Consider the following 27620-nt stretch of genomic DNA (forward strand, 5'->3'; position numbering starts at 1 on the left):
ATGTATACCATCAATAAAATGTTTCTAAAGTATTACATACATATCCAGTAATAGCTGAGCTTCTCAAGCAGTGTTAGATGAACTTGAATGGTATCATTTGACAGAAGAAGACCCTTTCAATGGAGATTGAGACTGATTTATTGTCTATGTGGAAAATGAGCATTTCAAACATTAACAGGGAAGTTTTTTCTGGATAAAATTCACTCTAAACTGTACAAAAATACCCGATCCCCTCTAAGTCCTCCTCTAGCAACAAAAGCATTTCAGACAGAGAGATATCACAACATTGTTAAGCAAACTAATGTTAGACAACCTAAACTCATATTGTAGCATTAAAAAGAAGCTAAAACTGATAAGGTTGGATATTAACAAAAATTGGTTTACTGTCACAGAGAATCATTGAAGGCAATGTTGAACTTTTATAGTGCTACTAAAAAAGCTCATAGGTTTTAAACATGGACCTATTAATGCTGGATACAGCCCTGCAGGTGGAGTCCCATTCATTCGTATGAAGGCTGCTTAGTTTTTTTTTTTCTGGGGTTTTTTCAAGAACATTAAATACACACGCGCGCACACACACACACACACACACACACACACCTCAACATTTCAGTCGGTCCTCAGCAAACCCAACCTGCAAACTGCTCAGTGGCGCACGAAGCTGAAAACGCACTGCTGTGAACTCCTCAGTAAGGAAAGTCGCTATTGGCTATCCTAAAAGTCGCTAGACGTCGCTAAATTACGTCATCACCTAAATTGCATAACTGGCGATGTGCATTTAGCTGTAATGAACATTGTAGGAGAGCTGAATAACGTCATGGGCGATTTTAAAAAAAGTGTGTTCAGTGCAGTGATCTATTTTAGACAAAGAAAAGTTTACATATAAATCAGCCAGCGGCGCCTTCGCGCATGTGCGGTGCGCAGAATGGACGCGGAGGGCTGAACATCTCTGCTCTGCCTCCGACTGCTGCTCGGAGGAACTGTTGCGTGAGGACCGGACCGCCTGTGATGGCTTTAGGACGGGGACAAAGTCGCTGTGTTGGCAACACTGCTGGAATGCTCGATTTCCAGCCGGGGCTCTTCCGCAGAGCTCCCGCATCGTGCGGCCCGTTGAGCGTGCGCACTAGAGACCGCCAACCACACCGGCTAACTTCCGCTATGTTGAATCAGGATGAAATAATTAAATCTTGGGGCTCTTTTAGACTGTCCAACTGTTATCGAATCGAATGGCTCAAATTATGAAAGTGAAACGAGTCATGCCGTGGGGGTCGTGCCGCTCAAAACATGTACCCACCGTTTTACAGACCCACAATGTTAGCTTATGGGACAAAATGTTTTTGGGCCGCAATGCATTAATGTTACGTGACAGTGACACAGTTGGCTTAGTTAGCGAGTAGCTTCTCTAGCAATTAGGTCTGCAGTGTTGGGTCACAGGTAATATTTTTTTTTAGTAATGTATTGTTAGAAAAAATAGACTATTTTCGAAACCAATTAATCTGTCATTGTTTCTGCCTAATCTATCAATCATTTAGTTTCCTTTCCAGCACAATGGCTAACAACAAGCAGTCCAATACTAACACAAATGTTGCTAGGCTACTAAAAATGCAGCAAATGCTCAAATTACAGAGGCTGGACAGGAAAAAATAAAAATAAATCGGAAACATGAGAGGTTATCACAGTAGTTTACAATAACCTTCTGTCAATCAATTATTTGACAAAGCTAGCTAACATTACTCATCCTGATAGTGCAGCTCTAAGTTAGCTAACATTATCATATCACAAGATGATATGATAATTGATGAAATAGATTATTTGTTTACTCACCTGCAACAAACCATGGCTTGTAACTACTTTTGGTTGGTTAAAATTTTTGCTCACTATCTTTTACTGAAAAAAGGATGGACTTTAACTTAACTTTTTAACTGACTCAATTCTAAAAAGGTAGCAACAGTAACCATGTTTTCTTAAAAATGTTCCCAAAAATAAACACTTATAGAAGATCTCCAGGGTAGGTCGCCATGATGTCTTAAACCTCTATGGTACTGTGTTGCCTTCAGGCAACAAACCCTTTTTTGGCCTGTCACATCTTCACAATGCATCCCTTCTTATGATGCAATAAATTAAAAGAGCGGGAAGACCATAAGGAACCCATAACAATGCTTTAATTTGTCTCATGACCTTCAGGAAGCCATTTTCAAACCCCCTTTCCCAGACATTTTCAAAGAAAATTTGTTAGGGATAACATTTCATATTTCATTAGCAGGACATTACTTCTCTCTATGCCTCGCTCGATACACACGCACACACACGCACATCACACTTCAGTGGCTCCATGTCTAGCTTGATACACACACACACACACACACACACACCACACTTCAGTGTCAGCTTATAATTAATAATGTCCAACAGCTACACATACATACACACTCACCCAAGCGCATCCTATGTTTATCATACAGATGTGAAAGTCTGGGTGTCTAACGGCTGGTACTGCTTCTAAGAAACAAGAACAAACTCTCAATACCGAGAACCTTATGTTGCGTGACCTTGATTCAACTTGATTTAAGATCTTGCGCATAGCAACAACTTCAAAACTAACCTAAGGAAGTGTAGGGTTTCCTCCCTCTTAGGGCGCTGACTCTTGTGGTTGGATAAGGACCATATTAGGAAGCTAAGACCAGCTTGTGTACCAACCAGGGAGAGCAAAGTCTAAACCACTAATCCTCCCCATCAGTTTAGACCAATTTAATAATTGCACATTTTCATATTAAGCTTTGTGTAAATCTAAGATAGACACCTTTCTCTTGGAGGTTGATTACAGCTAACTGCTTGCAGACTGTGATTTCCCAAAGAGCGAAGGTCCATGTACATGCAATTTTGATTTTCTAACTTGCTGAATAAATGTTCTGAACTTTAGACTCTTTGACTTAGTCTCTCCTTTAAGCAAATCAACGAATACGCTGACAAATTAGAATTACATGGGGGTCACCAAATTTGTCAGCGTATTCGTTATTGGTATTTGCATTTGCAAAGCTATTCTATCAAATGATTGATAGAATAGCTTTGCTATTTTGCTCCTAAAAAAGTGGTTTACTGGCCCTTTTCAATTCTCCTGGCAAGAGCTTGCTGAAATTCAAAGCTGAAGTTGCACATTGCCTTTGCAATGAAAGTAAATGATGAGGTAAGTCATGAGGAAGAGGGGAAGACCATCCAACAACGTTGACCTGGCTGAGAAGAGGCGAAGAGGCCCTGCTACACCAGTGCCTGCACCACCTTTGCGCCAGGACAATACCAGCCATTGCAAAAACCCTAGCTGTAAGGGTATTGTGACACTGTCATCGAATTTTAGCCAATGAGAAACAGGAAAGCATAGCAACCGTTTCCATGAAAAAAAAAACATTTCATTTTGTTCTTAGCTAATCGTTCTCGTTTGTTCACTGATTCCTCTCCTAGTCAGTCACTCGTTTTTGGCTTGCAGGCTTTAGCTGTTAACTGTTGTGTTGTCTAAAAGTATTGCCATCATACTTTTGTATTGCATTGACTGTAAATTTTCATAGTGGTTGTAATGCGTAGTTTAAGTGATAAGTACTAAGAAGTTTAATGAGCAATTATAAATGTGTTCCTACAAATGCATTTCGAAGTAGTAGCAACAATAGCCTACATCCATCAATTGGGGTTAAAAGAGATTTTTAGAAATATAACTCGGTTATAAATATAAAGAGCAATCAGGAGCTCCTACTCCCGTTTTTAGAAAAGTTCTGCCCTTATCTCCAAGAGGACATAAAAAAGCATAAATTAACTGTTAAACAGCTTGCTGACATAGCGATTCTGTGCATTTTATTAAAAACCTAACATCCCTGACTGTTATGCCATTGCAAGTGTCCAAATGCAGGCAAACCACATCAGTCTCTATTGATGGAAAAATCATGCACTGAGATGTGTTAGGAATTAAAATACTCACTAGAAATGTTGCAACATGTTCCCGACTGAACGTGTGTGCATAACATTCCTGGTTTGACAGCCTCCTCTCACAGAGTAAACACAGAAATGCCACTTCTGTGTCTGGTGTGGACTGATGCCGTTTGACACACACATCGTGCATGACCCGGAACTTTTCCCCTGAAATAATGAGTTGAACAGTTAAAAAAACATCAAGTGCTCTTCTGATTTCTGGTAAGACTCATTCCTCTCCAGTGGTACTCACCAAGCAGAGGAAATCTCTCATTTTGTTCAAGTTTGCTGAATGTTTCACGCCGTGGAACTGCAAAGACATAAAAATAGACAAATATGCGCAAATCAGATGGCATGGCAAGACTTCGTATTATCTAATTTAAGATGAAACAATTTTATCACAAACCTTCACGTTTTAAGAGAGAGTGGTGTAGTTGAAGGCTCTCCATCACTGCAGATAAAGTGAATGAGACACAAAACCATTTGAAAGTGCTATTTTAATGTTGCTTGATTTGACATGGTGGCGAGAATTACCAAAACGAGTAATGTCACAAGTTTGACCTGATGAAAAAATAGCTATGTGAGAAAAAAATACAGCTGCAAAGAAGAACTGCAACTTCTGTCAGTGAATTAATAAATGGCACTGAATGAAACACTTCTCCTCTCTGTCCAAAATACAGGGTCAAATTAGTTTAAAACACCTACCTTTATGGTAATTAGTCTGAAGGCTCCAAAACATGCTAAAGGGCATATCAAGTATCTGAGAAAGGAAAAAAATCTAATTAGTAAAAACAAAAGATTTGTTTGTTTAGTCTACAGAAATTAGTGCATTTTAACAAATGTGACTGTGGTACTGTTAGTTATTGCTTTTGAGACTGAACTTTCATTTGCATATTAAAATGATTTTTGTATATATTTCTACAATGATGTGAGGACCGTAGTATGAAGACACTGATTGTCATTTTACTTTCAGCATCATCTGATTTGGTCCTCTTTGCTTCTCCTCTTCCCATGCTGCTGCCTGCATGACCTTCACGTCCAGATGTTTTTCCCAGGCAAAAGGAAGTCGCCAGGGATTCTGGTACAGCTAAGAATATAAGACAAAAGATGGTTATCAATGGTGGGGTCTGTATATGATCTTTTCGACGAAAAGAGAACGAGTTATTATATTATTTTTACAACTTATTTTTATAATTATTATTATAAAATAAGAGCACATACATGTCATTTGGTATTCCTCATACACATTAGTGGCAACGCTTGGCACCCACACACAGCTGCACTGGTGCCACACTCAAACCTCATACAGACCTAACTTGAACAAAAGCTTACCAGTGTGTCTATGAGATGTTTTGTGGACTCAAAGTGTAGTTTGAGAGAAGACTCGGGGAAACAGTCCTCACAGGCAAAGCACACATAAATAGGTTCGAGCTGACCCTGAGTGCTGAGACAGGCCACAACCATGGGCACACCTAAACAAAATAAATGAGAGATTACATTTATCGTGTCTTTCACATTACAAAACACAATGATAAGAAGTAGGTCAGCTCACCAACAACTGGTTCATTTTTCTTCAAGCGCTCTTTGATGTACGCGTCCAAGCCCAGGCTGAGTGTCTTTTCTAACATTTAAAGAAAAGGTGAAGAGAAAAAGCTGAAAAACCACCAAAATCAATTGCCTTTTTCCTGAAATTATATCAGACATGAACATGAACCTTAACTTTATGTCAAAAACGAAATGCTAAAGAAAATGTAAAAAGATTTTGAGACTGTATTCACGAGTAATATTTGAACAGAAAGCTAGCTATCAAAGCTAAAAAACAGCTCTAGGACATTAAAAAAATATAATTATATCAAAATCGAGCCGAGGGGAAACTGCTGCTCCCATTCAATTTAAAAAGATATTAAAATATAAAAAATGTACAATCTCTTCTAGAAATATATCTATATATACAGTGTAATAAATAATGCTGCAGTTGAAATGAGGGTTATTGCACATTATTTGGTTTGTCAATATGGTACAACATTTAAAACCAATACTGTTTTTTCTGTATTTTTTGGAAGTAATAGCTCAAAGTAAGAAAAGTGTACCATTTCGCTCGTAACGGTCAGCTCTCTCATCTGGAAACAAAAGGAGAACATAATCTTATTTAAATGAGCTTTACAACACATAATAATCTGAGAAATGAGAGAAAAGTGAAGGTACCTCTGACAAAGTATTTATCCACCATCTGGGTAAGAACATTTGGAACAAATTTTACTTAAGGTCATTTTTTGTAACATATCATAAATAATCACAAAATCCTTCAATATAGGACTTTTTGTCTGAGGATATGAGAATGTATCATACCTTTTTGTGGTTCCCCTCTGACACATGTTGATAATATGCTAATATAGAGGCAAAGGTCTCATTGCAGTCCTGCCACAAGAGTGAAACAAAAGAGAAGTGAAACAAAGCTCATTGTATAAAACAATGCACTAATATCCAGGCTATTACAATGGTTTTTATATTTATAATTAATTACCTGACAACGTATTTTGTATGATAATGCTTCAGACATTGCCACAGACTCCGCTGCAGTCGCTACTGCAGACCTTCCTGCAGGCCCTGATGCAGACACAGATGCAGACCCTGATGTAGTCCTTGCTGCAGGCCCAGATATAGTCCTTGCTTCAGTCCCTGGTGCAGACCCTGATACAGTCCCTGATGCAGACCCTGACGTAGTCCTTGCTGCAGGCCCTGATGCAGATGCTGTTGTAGTCCTTGCTGCAGGCCCTGATGCAGACCCTGATGTAGTCCCTGCTGCAGACACTGATGCAGACCTTGCTGACTGAGTACAAAACTCTACAAAAATATTTTAAAAAGCATGCATGTGTTGGTAATTCCATGTAAAAAATAGACAGTAGTATTAATATCTGACTACTTTCTATTTCAACAGTTTGGCTGATAGGAGAATTTCTCTTGCAGGAAATAAGTTATCAATCTGAAACACAAAACTAGCTAGCTGACAGTGACATAATACATACCCAGCTTTTTTCCTGGTATGATGCTTACAATCAGGCTGCTCTCCTTCTTTTCCTTTGTGATTGACTCCAGTTCCTTTAAAGCTGCAAGCCACCATAAGCTCAATTAGTCAAACATCCTATATCTGGGGAATATGAATACAACCAAGTTATGAAAAATAAACACCAACCTTCTGCATAACAAGTGAAATTCACTGATCTGAATTTCTCAGGCTCCAGCCTCACTTGCTGTAACACAAAGTCATACAGTTTCACATTAATACAAACAATAGCATCAGTTTGGGGAAACTGCAGTTAACTTTGTGTGGACTATATTACCTTCATGTCAGTGTTTGCAGTGCCATGGATTTCCTCTGTCTGTTTTGCAAAACCAAGCATCATGGAGGGCAAGGACTTGTCCCAATGCTTGTAGCATTCTTTTGACATCAAAGTTGAGGGGTGCCAGGCTCTCTGTACAGATTACAACTGATGTGAATTACACCGATACACCACAGGGAGACAAACAGTACTGATTTCAGTTGTTGTAGAGTCATTACTCAACGTCAAAATTAGGATATAGACGACTATATTAAGTGTAAATATTGCAGGCAATGCAAAAGTACGGGTAGAAAACCCCACGCATTGTTTTATTGTTTTATCTCATAAATATTTTTAATTTTAAAAAAGGGGTCAGTTGGGCCGGCAACTTCAGCAGTAAATGGGACAATTATAACTTCCAAATGGTCAGTGTATCATGCTGACAAGAACTTCACTCCCTTCCCACGAAAATGATATACTCTTCTTGAGTAAACAGTCCCCCTGATGTGGTTTAACTTTGTCACTTTTGAGGATGTATGATCAGTCGGGATCTAAATCACGACTCATTAACAGCATAATTAACAGTCAGCGGATATATGTTTTGATAAACAGGAGGACGGGGGACAGAGGATGGGGGGAAATACGTTGGGGAAAAAAACACAGATGTCATCGTCACGCCTCTTCTTGATCTGTAGCGCCAGACTGAAGTATGAATTGACACCCTGGTGCGGCTATATGCTAGAGCTGCTTGGTTCTGTGTGAACAAATAAATGCGGAGAATTGGCGAGCCTCTGCTGCCGAGGTAATATGGAGTCTCTGAGTGAAAAGGGCTAATAATTCACTTTGTTGTACAAGATGTATACAACATGTGTATGTTGAAGCCAAAACTGTTTTTTTGCCTCAATGTTCCATATCTTCCTGATAATTATGCAACTTCCAGTAATTGTTCCGGAACTTGTGTGCATGTGTATGTATTTACGTATGTGTGTGTGTGTGTGTGTGTGCGCTAATTTGTTATGATGTCATTCGTATTTCCTAATCTTCTGTTTATCTCAGACCCCAAAACAGAATAGCACATTCATATTTAAAAGTCAATACCGGTCACCTAGTCAGGCCAGATTCCTCAATAACTCTCACTGTTCACCTCTATTCTCAGTAGAGCTTCACTAAATGCTTCTGTAAAAGACATCATCTGTCACGAGTTAAAGCAGCTCTCAAGATGTCCGTCATGCAGCTACTTACAAAGTAACAAAAGATGTGGTCAAAGCTCAGGACATGCTTGATGATCATGTGGGTGGCGAAAGTCAGGTTGCAGAGCGTGCAGAGGTAGTATCTCTTTTCATTTGGTCCCACGCAGATGCATTCAACCACATGCTGCATGCCTGCAAGACCACAATGACAGAAGAGAGGAAATTTTAGTTCGGAAAATAACAACAACAACAACAACAACAAAAAGTGAGATGGCCAACAACGTCTATTCAAGTGTAAATTACATGCATGTATTGGATCCTTGGATTAATTCGTTTTAATTGATTGGTATGATGTGATCTTTTCAGTCTCTTATTGATCCCCTTGTGTTCTCCATAATTAAAAAGGAATTGTAGGGATATTAAAAGGTTATTGAGTTCAATTTACAGACCCAGAAGCGGATGCTTCCTGCTGCTGTCTTTTTGGTACGTTTGTATCATCGTCCTCCTGGGCTTCACAACTGGAGTGAAAAACAAAAATGAAGGTGAGTGGCCTGAACACACAGTATCTCCCTTTTTTTCTGGACATGGTTTCCTAGCGAAGACTCAGTCATCACCTTTTATGGGCACACAAACAAGACAAGACAAGAATTCTTCCTCTAAGGCACATGGTGAAAACAGAGTAATAGAAGCAATTTTACTTCAACGAAGAATCAACAGTACTGAGAAAACTGTGCACACACCTTCAAGTAGCTTCAGAAGATTTTCATTTTCACTGAGAGTGCGCATCACTGGGGAGAGGGATCAGATCGTTTACAAAAACATACAATTTATCCAACTCTCAAATACATATTACATACATTAAAAAGTGACACAGAGAATTGTATACCTTCAGAGTAGGTACTTATTTTTAACTTTTCCAGCAGGTTTTTAGGTAAATCCAATATCTGCAAAGGGAAAATGTGGGGAAAATAGATACGTTTATAAAGGCTTTTAATACAATATTTTAATCTTTTATCAATACAAAGATTGCAGCAAGACTAACTGTAAAAACAATAGTAAGACACAATTCTGAATCTCAGATTTATCACATTACACTGTCAGTGCAGTGGCACCGTTTTTGTCTCCACCAACTCATGAAGGAAATATCTGGGACCAGATGTGCGAGCGATCTGCACACACAGAAACGACGCGTATGCCTTTTCCCACATAAACTGGCATTTATAAGACAAAGAATGTGGGATAAGTGTGCCACATATTTTAGATCATGCACGTGAAATTAGGACATTGGCATGAAATAGAAGGTGGGGATCGTGACATTAGAGCAAAACATCTAGGTTGCTTAACCCTAACCCGGAAAATAAAAGGAGTGCTTGACCAAGACATTATCTTTGTGAGTTTTAAAACAAACCTTTGCAAAGGGATCAGTTCAGCGTCATTTCAACACTGACTGAGGTGGAATATCAAGTGTTCAGCATTTTTAGAGGGTGATGCAAACAACACAAGCCATGTCAAGGTCAGGCAGATGTCGAAACAAAATCATACAGATGGTTTCGAAAGAATGATCAGTTCAAACAACTGTCATAAGAACAGAAAGTTTAACGTTTCTTGTTTCTGGTTTTAACCCAACAGACAGTGACTGTTTTTCTCCACTGAGTGTAAATGTCTCTCAGAGGCACATTCGGAAACTTAAATTTTGACTTTTTATTTATAATGGAGCAATAACATCCCCATTACTGATTGTGAGACATTAAATAGTTTTTAATTCTGTAATTAATGTATGGTGGAGAACGCATCAGGATGTGAGAGGAGGGGAGATTCCCTTTCACCTTTTGTGTACGGGTCAGGAAGTCACGAGGGGCAATTCCAATAAAACAGCAAATGGTCACTGTGGTGAATTAGCAACTCTCTATCACAACAAGGAGAATTTCCCTTTACACGATCTTTTCGTTTGATCCTGAGTTTTGAAGCCCCTCGTAAAATCTGTTTCAATATGAGCTCTATAGATTCGTTACAGGAAACTCAGTTAAGGAGTTTGTGTAACCTCTTCTCCATATATGTGTTCTGAAAATGGTTGATGTGTGACACACAAACAATGTTTGTCAATAAACAATAGTGTATAGGAAGTTTATTTTTTAACCTGAGGTGGATGTGGAGAAAATTGGAATCTTGTTTCAAGTGAGTTCACATGCAACCTTGTGACTGCTGCAATTGTGGGTATTGTTTTTTCTTTACAGTCATCATCTATACGCTGCTGATGGGTGATTAGATGTCTGCCATTACAAATTCAGAGCTATGATTCTAACAGTTTGTTTTTCCTTATGGTGAGTTAAGAAACGTCGCCGGTGTGGGGTTTACATGTCCAGGGGCCCCCGGAGCCATTAATCAGCTCTGTGTGTGCATTCAAAGGCGCTACAGGGTACTAATACTTAGTTTAGCTCTCACTCCAGATGTTCGAAGCTGACTTAATCTACACATTTTACACATATAAGTACAGAGAGACATTCCGGTCAATTTAAGCTCTATGTATTGACATCAGCAGAGTTAGATAATGTACAGAGGATGAGTTATTTCAGATGGAGTGGAGGCAGATCAACTCCTCTTTCTCCTATTGGATAGATGGACCTTCAATCCACCAAAGTGACTAATTAGAAGAAGTAGGTAGGTACGGGCGAATGGACCTAAAAAGGCCCACACAAGCAGAGAAAGTTAGGTGGTAACTTGTAGATTTCTGAGATCAAGGGTTCAAGAGGATTTCTGGTGGAGCAGAGGGCAAAGCCTTAGGCAGAACAGAATTTGAGAACACCGGGTGTGGCCACACTGTTTCGGACGCAGGCTTGAGATCTGTTTCAATAAAGATTGCTCCATCATTCCACCCAGCCTTGCCTCCGCAGATTCTTTTATCACCAAACTACACACCGACACCTCTGATGAAGACAGCCCAAAGACAACAGTGACTCTTGCTTGCAAGCAATTAAGAACTTCTAGAAGAGAAATATTGTGTCAAACAGCCTACAACACTACAACAACAGTTGAACTGTGGGCTGTAAAACTGAAATAACAAGCTTAAAGTCAATATGAAGCTCCATAGAGCTGAGGGGAGAGTTTGGTGATAATTTTTGCAGTTCAACTTTTCAATATGCATTTACACTTATGGCTGCAGGCCTCCAGCTACAAACCTGTAGTCGTCCAGGCCCGGTTTGTTTTACTTCCTTCTGGCGCTCATGCCGCAGATTGACGCTCATGTTCATGCTGGGGGTCCACGAGAAAATCAGCACATTGGGGTTCGTGTAGTTCTAAAATAAGAAATATAAATTAATAAAATAAATAAATACAAATTGTGCTTCTAAATTAGAAAACTTTAGGTAATTTTTGATGATACTCTGCACTTACAAAGTAGTTGCTGCAATGGTCACTAGAACAGAGGTGGCGTATGATCTCGTCTGAGGGACACTTTTCCTCACAGACATGGCACAGGTAAAAAAAGATGCCAGTGTCTGTACTGAAACAGAAAGTCAGCAGAGACAAGCCTGGAAGAAAGTAAAATCAAAATAGATAATTACTTTCAGCAGAAATACAATACAGCAGTACTAGTACAATAATGCTCAAGTACATGAACATCTGATGTCTGACACATTGCTTTGAAAGTAAAAAGTAACAGTTCAACCCAAAAAGTCAGGTGAAGTTTTATAGTCCACAAAACATTTCTGGAACTTCACAGCAAAACAGTGTTGCAGCATTTTCCTAGACAACTGCAGTAGACAGGGACTTGTCTTAAAACATAAAAAACAACTCAACAAAACCAATAAAATGGCCCATACAGATCCAACAGAGGCACTTGTCATTTGTCAATGTTGTGTATGTCTCTTTGAATCAACTTGGGATCTCTGAGATCTGGAGACTTGGATTATGCCAGATGATCTGGAAATACCGTTTTGCTGCAAAGCGTCATTTAAGTTATGTGGACTACCAGGCTTATGCCGACTTTCCATCTGCAAGGGGGTGAGCAGATAATGACTGAATTTCATCTTGGGGGGAACTGTTCCCACTATGTAGTTTTGGGGAATATTGATGCTTCACCTAAACCCTTTTCATGGCTTTTGTTGTAATAATGAATCTGCACAGCCAGGTCATGTCATGTACAGGTAAAGACATTTTACTAACCTACTATGGGTTGAGTGTGCTGTTTGGCTAACAGCTTCATCACAGCAATGAAGGGAACGATTCCTGTAGAACAAACATCATAAAAGAAACAACGATGACATTAGAGCTATTTAGGAGAGCCAAAGTTATTTCAATCTTAAACTTCAAACACGTACATGTACATTGGCAAAATGAAAGTGACATTCTGTTACATGACGTTACATTCGGTCTCATTGCTGCAATTTTCGCGTGGTTTGCTTCTTTCATTGTCTCTCTTGTCTCTAACTTTGTTAGCAGTCTCCAGCTGTGCTTCTTTGCGAATTTACTTGTGAGTTAATCATTATATAGTTGTATTATATAGCCTGGTTGGCACCATGGGCAAACAAAAACGGCAGTTCCCCCTCCGTGAAACAGCGAGCGGAGCTGTTCACAACACAAGGTGCTGAAATGATGTGAGTCTGACTGTGTAGCAGGGGAAAGCCGAGGAAGAATGTCTGCATCCTGAGCACCGTGCACACAGGTGTGGGCACCTTTAGTGGGGCGAAGGCAAAACCAGAGTCTGTGATTTACTACAACAACGGCGTGAACGTCCCAGACCAGATGGCGAGGGCGTACTCCGTCAAAAGCGGTACGCAAGGGGCTTCCGGTTTGGTTTTGATATGGAGTAGACGTGTGTTCACCATTTGCCTCGCGTATAAGACATTTAATCATCATTTCATGTGTCAGAAGTGAACTACAACATCTTAATGGAGATGAAGAAAACTGGTAGAGGGAAGAAGCAAGATAAATGTCCTGGGCAGGATGACTTTGGCGACCACCGTGATATGCTAGCAGACGCATATGAAGCTGACGCTAGCATAGCTAGCTCCCCGGCTCCTACTACCATTGAAGACATCTTGACAGCCATAAACACCCTGGGTAGTAAGGTTGACATGAGGTTCACCAAGCTCAATAGAGTTATCTCCGATTTTAAAGCTGCACTAAATGAAGTCAGCGAGCGGGTGTCATCTACTGAGGCCGCCACCAAGTCGTATCAGAGGCGACTAGAGGTGCTGGAGAGACGATACGCCGCGTTAGCTTCCCAATACCAGCTGCAACAAGCTAAGAAGTGGACCGGGCCAACCGGAGCTTGGCTCCGGCTAAAGACGGCAAAGCGAGAGCCATCATTGCCAGGATACACTACTACCAGGTGAAAGAGCTTGTGCTACGGCTTGCAAGAGAGAAAGCTCCTCTACAATATGATGGACGCCCGGTATACATCTTCCCGGATCTCACTTCGGCCACGGTGAAGAAACGTCAGGCTTTTCAAACTATCAGGGAGAAATGCAGGGCCAAGTCTATTCGCTACGGATTCCGACACCCAGCACGGTTTGTGGTCACGGTCAACAACAACACCGGCACGTTCAGCACCACACCAAATGTTTTCTTTTTATATGTACAATAGATATTTTCTATGCTAGCTGACCTACATAGACACAGCAATGGTAAAATCTAAATAACTAGCTGGAATGTAAGAGGGATGAACAGCCCTCTGAAGAGAGGGAAGGTGTATGCACACGTACGGGCACTTAAATCGGACATACATTTTCTTCAGGAGACGCACATTAAAAAAACGGCAGCAAAAATACTTTGTCCCTCTTGGGCTTCACAGGTCTATCAGTCAAACTTCAGTACAAAATCAAGAGGCGCTGCGATTATGATAAGAAAAAATATACCATTTATTCACTCCAAAACGATCTCAGACCAGAGGGGCAGGTATGGGATAGTTAGTGGGACTCTGAACTCCATACCATTAATATTGGTAAATGTATATGGGCCTAATTTTGATGACCCGCTTTTTTTTCCAGAATCTTTACAACGCTTTAGCAAATTTGTCGGATTCAAATATAATCATGGGTGGTGATTTTAACTACGTTTTAGATCCTGTTCTTGATCGTCAGCACTCACAGAGGAGTATATTTAGAAACAGCGGTACACTCAATAGTCTTATGCAGTCTTACAATTTGGTGGATATCTGGAGGCTGCTCCACCCCACCACGAAGGATTTTTCTTATTTTTCCACAGTATATAAATCCTACTCTAGGATTGATTTTTTTTGATGGACTCTAAGCTGCTACAGTCAGTTGTTGATTGCACTTACCACAATATATTAATATCAGATCATGCTCCTGTCTCCTTAAGTCTTGACTTGAACTACGAGAGGGGTTAATATAACTGGCGTTTGAATAATACACTTTTAAAGGATAAAGAATTGTGTACCTATCTTTCTGGTAAAATAGAACTTTACTTAAGTACCAATGATACTGGCAATGTGGATGATTCCACTCTGTGGGAGGCCATGAAAGCTGTCCTTAGAGGCCATATAATATCGTATGAGGCAGCAGCGAGAAAAAAAATCTAAGGAAAGACTAACTGAAATTGATGATCAACTGACCAAGTTAGAATCTTTATACAAAACTGTACCTAAAATGGAAGTACTAAATAAAATAACTGCTCTACGTTACGAATATAATTCTATAATGTCAAAAAACATATCAAAATTGTTAGTACAAGTTAGACCGAGACATTTTGAGCATGGCGACAAGCCTCATAGGCTATTAGCCCGCCAGCTGAGACAAATGCAGGCTTCCAGAGCCATACATTGTATCAGATCTGAGAGAGGCACTTTACATACGGACCCGGTAAAAATTAATGAATGTTTTGCAGATTTTTATGCTAATGTCTACCGGTCACAGGGCAACCTAGTCTTTCAAGCTTTTGATAAATTTTTTGAGAATCTGGATTTACCCAAATTATCGTTGGACTGGGTTGATCTGCTAGATAAAGATATTAATCTGTATGAGATAACCCAGGTTATCTCTTCCTTCCCTAATAACAAGGCGCCGGGCCCAGATGGCTTTAACGTAGAATTTTTCATAAAATTTGGTTCCAAGTTGTCACCTCTGCTCTTACGCATGTTCAACGATACAATGCTCACCTCGGGTCAGACACCCACCTTATATAAAGCTAATATCTCGCTAATCCCAAAGCCTGGCCGTGACCCCCAGATGGTATCATCATATCGCCCAATTTCGTTATTATCCATTGAAACTAAAATCCTCGGAAAAATTCTGGCCAATAGACTTAAAAAATGCATATGCTCCATCGTACATCCAGATCAAACTGGCTTTATGCCTGGTAAGGAAAGGCATTTGCAACATAGGTGATTTATATATTAAGGGCATTTTTGCCTCATATCCGCAGCTTGTAGCCAAGTATGACATTCCTAAATCTGGCCTTTTTCGATTCTTTCAAATTGGAAATTATGTCAGGACGTATTTACCCAACTTTGAAACCCTGGTGGAGCATGAGGCCCTTGAGGCAATAAATAAATTTGACCCTGCCGCTAAAGGGGCTGTTTTGTTCTTTTACCGGATCTTGCACAACAATACTCCATTGAACACAGTGAGTCTTAGACAAGCATGGACGGATGAGCTGAATACAGAACTAGGAGATGATGTATGGGATGAATGTTTAAAAAGTATACGCGATTGCTCTGTGAATGTCAGGCATTGCCTTATACAGTTTAAGACATTACATAGGCTCTATTACTCTAGAGAAAAACTGCACAATTTTTTCCCTGATGTTTCACCCATTTGCAACAGATGTAAATCGATGACTGGTAATCTGGCACATTCTTTTTGGTTATGCAGTAGACTGTATACATACTGGAAAAGTATTTTTCATTGCTTCTCTATGGCTTATGGGAAATGTTGGGAGCCTGATCCACTTGTAGCCCTTCTTGGGGCAACTACCCCTTTATCTTCCGCCAATAATTATGAGAAAAAGGCTATCATATTTGGTACTGTGATTGCGAAGAAGCTAATCCTCCAGACATGGAGGTCAGACACTGCACCCACGTACGATCTGTGGTTGAGAGAAATGGCAAATATGCTTCACCTGGAAAGACTGAGACTTTATAATGAAGACAAGGGAGACACGTTTAATAGGATGTGGGACCCGATACTGCAACTGTTTCAAGGAAAGGACTAATGGGCCGATCACTGTGAAACACCTTACTGTGTGTATCTCTCATTTTACTTTACACCGTGTACATTTTTTTTCCTTCCTTTTAAATCTGTATGTCTATTTTATTGTCATAAATGTTGTTGTTGTTATTATTTCTTACTTATGATGTGCTGATCCTGTTCATGTTTTCTGTTTTTTCTGCTAGTTTCGGGGTGGGAGTGGGAGGGTCCTTTTTTCTTTTTTCTTTTTCTTTCTCTCTCTATTATCTGGTTGTCGTGTGTTCTTGTTTCAATTTGAAAAACAATAAACATATAATAAAAAAATAAAAAGCGGTATGCAAAGATAGCCAGTGACAGTCTTCTATAACATCCTCGACTTGGCTGGGATCAATGCCCGCATCTTATTCAAGGAGTGCACCAGCAGCAGGAGAGCCCAGAGGAAAGCTGAGGGCAGAATACAACGAGGGGAAAGAGGCCGCAGCAGTCGCCACAAGGTGGGCAGCAGCTGAAGCAACCACCGCAGAAGCCGCAGGCACGGAGACAGAGGCAGTGCTGGTCCGAAAGAGCTGCAAATGGAACCAAACATCAGACACTTGAAATGCCACAAGCCTGTGTGTGGTAACTGTGCGAGGAGAGCAGAGGTAATCTGTGTAGACTGTGACCAGTGATCACAACGGCTCTTGTTTTGTTTGTGTTTTAGATCAGCTAATTTCCAGCTTTTTCGATTATTATTACTATCATTTTTCTCATATATTATTATAAAATGTTTCATAATCAAATAAGTTACTTTTAATTGTTACATTTTCTTGTTCGGAGTTTTCTGGTCTGACTGGAATGAAGCCGCCACAGTGGCTGGTAAACTGATTCAATTGACCCGCCAGCACACAAATTCACCCCCATTTGGCAGGTGGCGGGTGCCAATTTCCATCCCTGGTTTACACACAGAAAGCAGACGTGGACACCTGCGGCTTATAGTCAGGTGCGCTCTATAGTCCGGAATTTACGGTATCAGCTTACAACCATGTATCCTTGAGTCAGTATAGTGCTGAGCAAAGTGTTTGTGTGCTATAAACACACACACACACACACACACACACACACACACACACTCTCTCCACCAGGCAGGCTGCACCCTGTTGACCAGAGAGGAGGGAAGTAACCAGATCCATTATGCTGTTTATGGAGTTGAGCAACACCATTAGTAGGACAGAAGTCTTATTAAAACCTGTGCCTTATTTGGACATTAGAGCAGCCAAAATCCAGTTCACAAATATGTTTTGTTAGCTTGGCCTGACCCCTTAAAGGAATGTGCCGTTACCATGAGAAGGATGAGAACCCATTGGTGGAATCAGCGCCAGAAGGATGACTTTCATAAGGTGGTACTAATATCGAAGACTATATAAAAAAGTGTATTCTTATTTGTATTTGGATGCCCTTGCAGACCAACCCAGGTCTTTGTCCTTTGTAATAAAGTTCGTTACTGCAAACCACTTCTGCCTCGATGATTTCTTGACCACCACAGTTTAAAAGCACCTTTAGAAAAAGACAATGAGATGGCAACATGCTTACCATGATCCCTGAAGTTATCTAAACGGGTAAGAAAAGAAAAAAAGAATCAACTTAAGGGACATATAAACTGAGTAAGAAATGTTTCCTCATGCAGGACACACATACACAAAATTAAATGTGAATAACAAACCTTTCTGGAAGACTTCTGTCATTTTCTGTTGGTAAAGTACAAAGGAAACATGAGGTGATTTGTTAATACTGTGACTCATGTAGCAACATAAATATGATGACAATCAAACACAGGACTGGTCACTCTGGTCTAGGTTGGCCAGGTTTAACTCTCAGTATGCATTTCAGCCTTTTTCTTGTGCCATTCATAAGGCTGAGAAACACATTTTTAACTAGCAATCATCACAAGATTGCACTTTGCATTCAGGCTGGTAATTATAACTGGAGTGACCCTCTGCCTAGGCAATGCTCTATGTAGAGTTTGCAGGTTCTGCGTTTGTTCACGTCCTTTCACATTTAACAGACCAAGACACTTTTAGTTGACCGTGCATGTGCAAATCTCTAGGTGAAGCAAACAGGAAACCTGAATTCATCGCCAAACCCCTTGTTTTAATTTTGGTTGGTTGGTTGGTTCAGAGTGAGAATTTTGTAACTTTGCCAGCAAATACACAGAGTATAATCAGGTGTACATGAAATTTATAATGCCCACCTTTTGATGCGGCCCCGAGCGCACATGTTTCTTGAATTGAGATATGTTTTTAAAGGTGGTGAGGCAGACCTAAAACAAGAAAAAACAGAAAAAGGGTGCTTTAGCAACACTCGAATGAATAAGGGACATTTCTGAGCCAAATCTTGTTCCAGCCTTCATTTGACATAGGTGGAGGTTTGTTCTTTGCTACTACACAACAGGAAACTTCAACCGCTTTTTGAAAATCATGTTGATAGCAACCACATATCAATTAGGCACATCACAATAGCAAGAATTGGGGAGGAAGGCAGGTTGGTAGGTTTGTTTTTCCATTACCAGTTTAACAGCGGCATGTTGTGTACAAGATGTACCTTCCCCAGAGTAGAGCAAAACGCATGCTTGCTCGCCTCCAAGCAGAGCCACGAGTCATCTTGCAAACACGGCAAACCCATGGGGATCCCCATATCCCCCTCAAACAAGAGTATGTTGGGAGACTAATGCTGCAATCGATTGGAAGTCAGAAGACGATATTTCTGAGTCACTATTCCCAACTCACAGTCTAAATATGTTCCATGTTTGTGTAGCAGTCTGTGAACTTCTCAACTACAACTACAAAGTTTTACCAAAAAGCTGCTGTTACTGCACGTTTCACAACACAAAGTCTACATCACTTAAAAAGTGATAAAAAGATAAAAGGTTATTGTTCACCATGTGCAATGACATACTGCAGTGATGTCATCTGAGTCAGAATTTTTTTTTGTCACAAAATCCACAATGCCTGACTTTGATGATTGCTCCATTGCACTTTTCCGTGTCAAAATCGTATTTTTCCAAGTTCATAGTGCAATGAATTGCAGCATTAACTCATGTCTGTGCATGAAACCTGACACAGGCATTTTTAAAAATGCACTCAGTAGATACGTTTCTCTCCTACGTCCCGGTCTTCATCTTTCAGAAATCTGCTTTAATTGACAGTTTTGTGTTCACTTTAAGCCTTTTTCTAAAAAATAAAAGTGATAAATAGTTATTTAGGTGATCACTGTGTTCCATAACCCATGTCCCCTCGCTCATGCAGTATAAGAATACCGACATTTTCTAGTATCCCTGCCCACTTTATCCAATCAGGACAGAGGAATCCATATGGAGTCCATCCTGTCTGCCTGTGAATGCGCAGAGAACAGGATACTTCCATTTGCTGCCATGTCTGACGATTACTGCTACACATTCTTGTGGTGATGGAGAGAGGACGGACAAGATTGCCAACTGCGAAATGGACAGGAAGCTAGCTAAAACTGTTCATAATGAATTCCTATCATCTGATCAACCTAGGTAAGGAGGGAGATTCAGGAGATGTGATGGCGTACGCTTAAGTATTAAATGAAGCTCGCTCAGAGAGAACAGGCTCAACAGTAAATGTAGTAGCACAATGTAATGCAACGCTAGTTCTGAAGGACACCTCACAGCCTGTGTCTACTGTCGTGTCACAACTTCTTATTCTTTGTTCAAAAAGGTTTTTCATATTTTCAAAAAGTCACCATTAAAAATTAAATAATCTCCAGGAGTCCTCAAAAGCTGAGTGCAGTAATGTTTAACTGTCAACAATTAAAACATTAGAACTCACAGACAAAAGCCCATGAAAGAGAGACCCAACTTCTCAACATAAAATACTTATGTTCACTAAGATAAGGGGTCAGATGAGGATGAGGGGGGCCAACATTCATCAAGACCGCCTCTTTCCCAGGAATACACTTTGAACTCCATTTGCAGCTGGTGGCCTTGAAAATCAGTTGAAATCCTTATCTACAGAGCTGCAGCTGGCCGCCTTGGACTTCATCTGAATTCTTCTCTACTGTACTGTGTCTGTGAGCCGTTTATTTTTTTTTTTTTTTAAACTCTAGGTCTCCTCCTTGATATATTCCATTGCTTTACTGACTGTATTTCTTTTAAATTAATAAAGGGCTTTAAAAGTAATAAAAGTGTTGTATACAGTATCTGATTACATGATCCTTTTCTTGTATGTTTGGTTATATTTTCCACACTCGTAGGTTCTACAATACAGTGATTCAACTGATGAGTGCACATTGAATCAACTCGTGCAGAATAATACATATTTCAACAATCCATCATAATTTCTTCACGCTTGATTCTTCTTCTTAACAAAAAGTGGTGCTGCAGGCTAAACAGTGCAAGGGAGGGCGGTGCAATTTGGAGGGTTGGTCCAGACTCCTGTGAATATCTCAGACACAAAAAACTACATATGTTCGCCTGCAGGGGGCGCTATAACCTAGGCCAACACGTTTTTGCCTATAACTCCCACACCGTATATCGCACATTAAAAAATCTTGTATCCCCAGATTCCCTGAATAGAGCTGAATCACTTTGCGATGGCCTAGAAAGTACTTTTTCGAACTCCTCCTTGGGAATTTGTCCGATCCGCGTGAAACTTGGAACGTACACTCTTCAGCTGGACCTGATCTAAAGTTATCAAAAGATTTTTGCTCGGGCAAAAAATGCGCAAATTATTAACGAACAAATTTCTGTAGCTAGCTATAAAAATGTAAACTGTTTGATATCTCAGTCAAACTAAATGCTATTGACACTAAATTTGAGATCCTTGCTTGCTATGAGACTGGGAAGGGCCGAATTTGGCGAAGTTTGGCCACTAGGGGGCGCTAAACATATGGTTAGTTTATATCTCCTGAACGGCTACACCGATTTTTACAAAATTTGGTCGGTATGATGTAGGGCCAATCCTGAGGCCATATCTTGAAGGTGGTCATTACTAGTCAATGTGGGCGTGGCTTAGTACAACAAATCCAAATCGGCACACATTCAGCCTTTTGCACTTCCAGTGCACTTCCCATTACAGCGAATACCACGGCTCAGACGTTGGCCTGTGTCTTCACTTTTGCCCCGAGCCCGTCATCCTTTGGGCCAACTTCCGTGGGCTCTGCGGTGCGCGGGGTCCGAATCGCGCGGAGGGGCTTGGCCCCCGTTCATAACTGCTTGCAGTTCTAGTTCACGTTGTAATTGATGAGAGCATATGGAGATTGCTCTTACGTTGAGCGAGCCCATCTCTCATATGAGACAGAGAGAAGAGGAGATTCTAGAAGAAGAGGAATGGGACCCAGGTTGCATAGGAGACTGCTCACCTCATCTCCCCAACTGCAACTGCAACTATTCATCCTCTCTACTACGGATGAGATACAGTTTCGAGAAGGGAGAGATACCTCTACACACAGAAACCTGTTACCCCGAGTATGACCCTTAGGGTAATGCTACCTTCAGGGTCAGCAGAAAAGGAGATATGTTAACAAACTTTGACAGTGAACTTGACAGTGAAGCAATCCAAATAACTGGGTAACACAAGACTTTACGTGTGAAGTTAATTTAAATGCAAATATAGACTTGCATATGGGAGTCATGTTGCTCCATAGAATATTTAGTCACCGAGTCCAAAAGCTTGAACAGGAGTCAGTAAACAACCAGACAAATATCTAATAGTCTACTGGAAACCCCTATATGGCCCATACTAAACCCAGAAATGTGGTTTCCTATAAACTTTTATTATCAAAACTAGTGCAGTGCCCGTAGGAAATATGTATTCCTATAGAAAAGTGGGAGGTTAAGTAGCTTTTTCATGGATGGCCAAATGACGCTGTGTTTGAAGGTGAGACGTCAGGGATATTTAGGCTTGTTGTGAAATCCGATATTCCAGGGTATAATGGGCCGTTTTTGACTATTTTTGATTTTGCCATAATATTTCACCTTAAAAACTATTTAACTTGCCTTGCTTGGTGTCATTATTTTCAGCACAACCTCACAGGTGTGACTGTATAGTTATTCATTCATTTTGACAAAGTGTTATAACACAATGGACCTTAAATCACAAAAAACATAAAATCCGAGTAGATAAAATTTAGATTTTTTTACTGTGAAAACCACAAATTAGGGCTGTCAAACAATTCATTTTTTTTCATCGCGATTAATCGCATTTTGTCCATAGTTAACTCGCGATTAATCGCAAATTAATCGCAATTTTTTTGGCACATTTTTGTCTGTTCTAAATGTACCTTAATGTATTTTTGTTCATGTTCTTAATACTTTTATCAACATAAGAAAGGGTTAGGGTCAGGCAAATATGCTTGCTTTATGAAAATGTTTATTCAACACTTCAAATCATGCAGGAAATAAAAAGCTCAAAAAATATCCCCTCACCCTAAATGGGATTAAAACATGGTGATGTCTGCTTTTGGCGAGGGGGGGGCAGTGGGCTCTCTGCATCTGCCATGTGTTTTGCTTGCAAATGATATTTGAGACTCGACGTACTTTGATGGTCATTAATTTCATGTCGGCAGTACGTGCAGATAACTTTTGTCCTATCGACCGCACCATCTGGCTGTGTTTTGAAAGTGAATTTGCCGTTCATAAGTCCTTTGTCCATTTCCTTTTGCTTTCGCTTTTCAGTCCACCGTGATTTTCCCGAACCGCCAACCCTGCTTCTTCTTCTTCCCTTTCTTATTCTTCTGCCACCCTCTGGATCAAGACTACAGGTGCCATCGACTGCCGTAAATCATACAATGCGCGTTTCTTTTTAATACCGAGCGTTAATTGCGCATTTAAAAAAATTAACGGCGTTAAGAGGATGTTGCGTTAACGTGTTAACTTTGACAGCCCTACCAAAAATATGTTTAACTATTTTTATTACTTATAATGCAAATATATAAATTGCTGTTTGTAAATTTCAATGGTTTTTTTTAGCAAAGTTATACATAGTGATATGTTTCCCCCAGCTCCTTCCAGCCTGCTGAACATTCAGCAGTCTCCTCATTGTTTTGCTTCATTAAACAAAAAAACAACAACAACTCCACTACACACTAAACACTACATAACACACTAACAATACACTCCAAACACGCTTAATGTCACAGATCTCTCAACTCTCAAAACTCGCCATCTCTGTCGCTGTCTCCGACAACTTCCCCCCGTTCCTAAGCAACCAAATCAGGTAGTTTGCCATTTAATTTTGTGATTGGTTGGTGGGGTGCCTTTTTCCACCAATAGGAAAAGGAGTAGCACAAAGCAAACACTTCCTTGCTTCGTGAGAGAAGCCCGTTTTGACCGTTTCTTCCTGCACCAAACACGCAGCAAACGTGACCGCAATGTTCGCGAAAAAGCGTGGCGGACATTATTCATCATAAGTCCGGTTTTACTTGGCCTATCAACATGATTTAAAAAACTGGTATAGTTTGAAGGCAGCTCCAACACATACGTCGGAACCGAGACTCACAGAGACTGCGGCTTGCTGCTACGTCATCTTAAATTGGTCATGTGACGCACTGGCATGTCCGTCGACTCAGGAGGAGGTGGATGTGGTGGTGGGGGTAGGCTAGCAGCTAGCTGCATACGAACATCCACAGTTTGTTGTCCTTGCGTGTCCGGATCTCCTCAGACCCGAACAGACTCGGCCCGGACTCGTTCAGTCTCATGAATCCACAACAGTCAGTTTAGATGCACAGAACGGGACTGAACCGCCGGCAAAATCCCGGTCTAGCTCGCGCCCTGCAGCTATAAATCTGCTTGTTTCTTAAGGTGGGGGGTGACGGTGGGCTCTGCAGTGATTGGCTCTGGTGCGCACGTGGCTATGGTATGCAGTGATTGGCTCTGGTGTGCACGTGGCTATGGTGACTATGGTTAGCAATGCTAGCAGAATTCGTAAAGCATTTCTGAAATAATTTATTCACGGCATTATTGTAGTCCAAACAAATCCGACGTTGCACACCCTTAAACCAAGCAGCAGCCATGTTGTAAGTCTCAGGTCAGTCTGATCCTGAATGAAACAATAATTTTGAACCTGGCTTTATCCAATGTTTAGATGTATGTTCTGGAAATGTATGCAAATTAGTGCATATTTAATTAGATAACGCATCATTTGCATATTCAAACCTACAATTTCAGAAAACTCATAATACAAAAAATAATTGTCTTAATGCAAGTACCTCCACTGGGGAAGTTTCATGGTGACATATATTAGTTTAAAAAAATCCCTATTCTTCACCGGTAGTGTCTCCCCTTAATAAGCTAATTATGCTAATTACGCAAATTGCCCAACTTGCAACTTTTAGCAACCAAGTTGAATTTCATCCACTAGGCCTATAGATTACATTTCAATCATAAAAGTTTGTAGGAAACACAATTTCTGGGTCCAAGAAAATTCCAGTATAATGCTAGCGATCATCCTTGAACAGAGACAAGAGCCATATCACAATGGAACCATCTCCATGCAACCATGCAAAAACACTGCACCGACACAACAGATTGCATGTCTAGCAACTTATCTGCAAAGATTAAAACAGTACGACACGACTTTTCCTGCTAGGCACAACCTGGTTATCTGTCTGGTTCTTACCGCCAAGTATACTCAAATCAATGCAAATGCTGTGCAGCATGTCCGTGTGTTACAACATTCCAACAGACAGGCTGCATTCTGTTCACTTCAGTCTACGTATATCAAGTGCTCTGCAGACCAGCCCCTCATTATACTTTTTAATAAAGATCTTGACTGCAATCCACTTCAGCCTCAATGTTTTCTGACTACGAAGAAACCACCACAGAGGCTTGAATCAACTTTCCTTCGCATTTAGATGTAGAGATTCCACAAGCTCTACTCATGGCCGTCACTTAAAGGTTCGAGATCATTCCACTCAGGTAGGAAGCTTCCTATGCAGAAAAGACTGTTCAACTGCAGACTGCAAGTCTACAGCACTGTTATGCAAGATTGTATATGGTCAGGATGCTCTTCAAGCTCAACACTAATGTGGGAATGCTCATAATCACAATGCTAAGATCAGTGTTCGGTGTAATGTGTTACAAAGTAACGCATTACTGTAAACAAATTACTTTTTTCATTAACGAGTAGTGTAAGGCATTACTGTTCTGAATGTAGTAATCACATTACAGTTCGCCAAGCTCGTTCCTTACATTACATTGCTAGTCGCACGCATCACACACACACACACACACAAACAACAGGCGGGGGGGGGCATCAATAATGGAACAGTGATTGGTTGGGGTTTGGCACGAGGTATCTTTCACCATCACCGATTGGTTAGTTGCCACCCCTAAGGGGAGATGGCAGTGGGGAACCTTCAGGGCCTTCTACGCCTTCAGAGAAGGCCTAAATAAATAAGAAATAATAATAAATTCAATAATAATAATGAAGTATTCAATAAAAAATTTTTTTTTTTTATTTCTATCGCATTTTATTTAATACAATATATTAATACATTTTCTCTCATCTATGTTCTAAAATTAAGCTTACTGTCAAGTTCATGTCCTGAAAACCTGTTATCCAATCATAATCGTCTGTCTCTATTAAGGCCCGGTTAGCTGGCTCATTCATTGGTTAGGACTTCACGAATCCCGGGGAAGGCCAAGCTATATGTTTTGGTGTGGTGAGTGACGGGCAAATCGACCAATCACGGTTTGATTTCAAGAGGGCGGGAATTAAACAAAAGATCGTAGGCCTTCATGAAGTCCGAGCAGCGAATCTATGCAGAGTGGTGAGAGCGGTTGATTTAAATGGCGGAAGACGAGAGTGACGTTGTGGCTAGCTTGATAGCATCGCCTTTTTCAAGGCGGGCCTTCACAGAAAAACTTGAAATAATAAAAAACGGAAGACCAACTCCAGAGCTGGAATTAAAAGAAAAGGTTAAGAAAGTGGAAAGGCATTTCAAGACCGAAAATTATCAGCGGTATCCATGGATGACTGGCTGTAAGGAAACAAACAGGCTGTACTGCTGGAGTTGTTTACTTTTTACAACTGACAAGTCAGCCACCTGGGTCAGCGGCGGATTTGTCAGCCTTACAAATCTGACAAAGTCAGCCCATCGACATCAAGATTCTGCGGCACACCTGCAAGCGATGGTCAATTTGAAAACTTTTGGGGACACAAGAATTGATCTTCAGCTAGATGAGCAGCGCCGGAATCATACAACGGCCCACAACAACAAGGTCAGGCAGAACAGAGAAATCCTGAAACGTCTCATCAATGTCGTCACATTTCTTGGAAAGCAAGAGCTGGCATTTCGAGGACATGATGAGAGTAAAGATTCTGAAAACAAGGGGAACTACTTGGAGCTTCTGGAGTTTTTGGCGGGGTATGACAGCCCTCTGCGCTGTCATCTGGATTCGGCCACTGTTTTCATCGGCACCTCCAGCAAAATTCAGAATGACCTGATTCAATCGGTGGCAGATGTAATGACCGAAGCAATGAGGGAGGAGGTGAGGAACACGCCTTTTGTCTCCGTTATGGTAGACGAGACAACTGACGTAAGTAACTCTGCTCAGATGTCATATGTCCTGCGTTACACCACTGACGGTGGTGTCAAGGAGCGCTTTTTCCAGTTTGGTGATGTCAGTGGTGATAAGCGCACAGAGGCCATAGCTCGTCAAGTTTTGGAGTTTCTGGAGGACTGCGCCTGCACCAATAAAGTAATTGCCCAGTGTTACGATGGAGCTGCAGTCATGGCCTCTGGACTGAATGGGGTGCAAGCTAAAATAAAGGAAAAAATACCACAAGCTCTCTTCCTTCACTGTTATGCGCACTCTCTGAACCTCGTCATGTCTCAAAGTGCTGCCAAAATCAAAGAGTGCAACATTTTTTTCTCCCACCTAAGTGGCCTCGCAGCCTTCTTTACAAGGTCAGCCAAACGCACGAAACTCCTGGATGAAATATGCCAGCGAAGACTGCCCAGAGTGACTCCAACACGGTGGAACTTCTCATCACGTTTGGTTTGCACTG

At 40.7% G+C, this 27620-nt stretch overlaps 1 protein-coding gene and 1 long non-coding RNA gene across 6 annotated transcripts in view; one reads left to right on the forward strand and one right to left on the reverse strand.

Moving 5' to 3' along the window:
- Positions 1–27620, reverse strand: part of LOC115579427 (uncharacterized) — a 58150-nt gene that overhangs the window by 19855 nt on the left and 10675 nt on the right. For 4 of the 5 annotated variants that reach the window (XM_030412958.1, XM_030412961.1, XM_030412959.1 and 1 more), the window contains exons 2-25: positions 18839–18907; positions 18311–18335; positions 18181–18198; positions 12626–12688; positions 11855–11991; positions 11641–11757; positions 9351–9408; positions 9205–9252; positions 8914–8982; positions 8517–8656; positions 7296–7427; positions 7148–7205; positions 6981–7061; positions 6479–6798; positions 6304–6372; positions 6160–6184; positions 6045–6074; positions 5507–5575; positions 5287–5426; positions 4922–5041; positions 4660–4714; positions 4361–4405; positions 4208–4264; positions 3965–4122 (exon numbers count right to left, since the gene is read on the reverse strand). In XM_030412958.1, coding sequence (XP_030268818.1) covers positions 3965–4122; positions 4208–4264; positions 4361–4405; positions 4660–4714; positions 4922–5041; positions 5287–5426; positions 5507–5575; positions 6045–6074; positions 6160–6184; positions 6304–6372; positions 6479–6798; positions 6981–7061; positions 7148–7205; positions 7296–7427; positions 8517–8656; positions 8914–8982; positions 9205–9252; positions 9351–9408; positions 11641–11757; positions 11855–11991; positions 12626–12688; positions 18181–18198; positions 18311–18335; positions 18839–18907 — 2103 coding nt within the window. The remainder of the gene's footprint in view (positions 1–3964; positions 4123–4207; positions 4265–4360; positions 4406–4659; positions 4715–4921; positions 5042–5286; positions 5427–5506; positions 5576–6044; positions 6075–6159; positions 6185–6303; positions 6373–6478; positions 6799–6980; positions 7062–7147; positions 7206–7295; positions 7428–8516; positions 8657–8913; positions 8983–9204; positions 9253–9350; positions 9409–11640; positions 11758–11854; positions 11992–12625; positions 12689–18180; positions 18199–18310; positions 18336–18838; positions 18908–27620) is intronic. The other variant, XM_030412960.1, reaches the window with a different exon arrangement.
- LOC115579429 (uncharacterized) lies at positions 1372–6644 on the forward strand. Its single transcript, XR_003983643.1, has 3 exons — positions 1372–1434; positions 4928–5035; positions 6511–6644. It is a non-coding gene; the product is annotated as an uncharacterized LOC115579429 (long non-coding RNA).

This window comes from Sparus aurata, chromosome 3 (assembly GCF_900880675.1).
Source record: "Sparus aurata chromosome 3, fSpaAur1.1, whole genome shotgun sequence".
Classification (NCBI taxonomy): domain Eukaryota; kingdom Metazoa; phylum Chordata; class Actinopteri; order Spariformes; family Sparidae; genus Sparus; species Sparus aurata.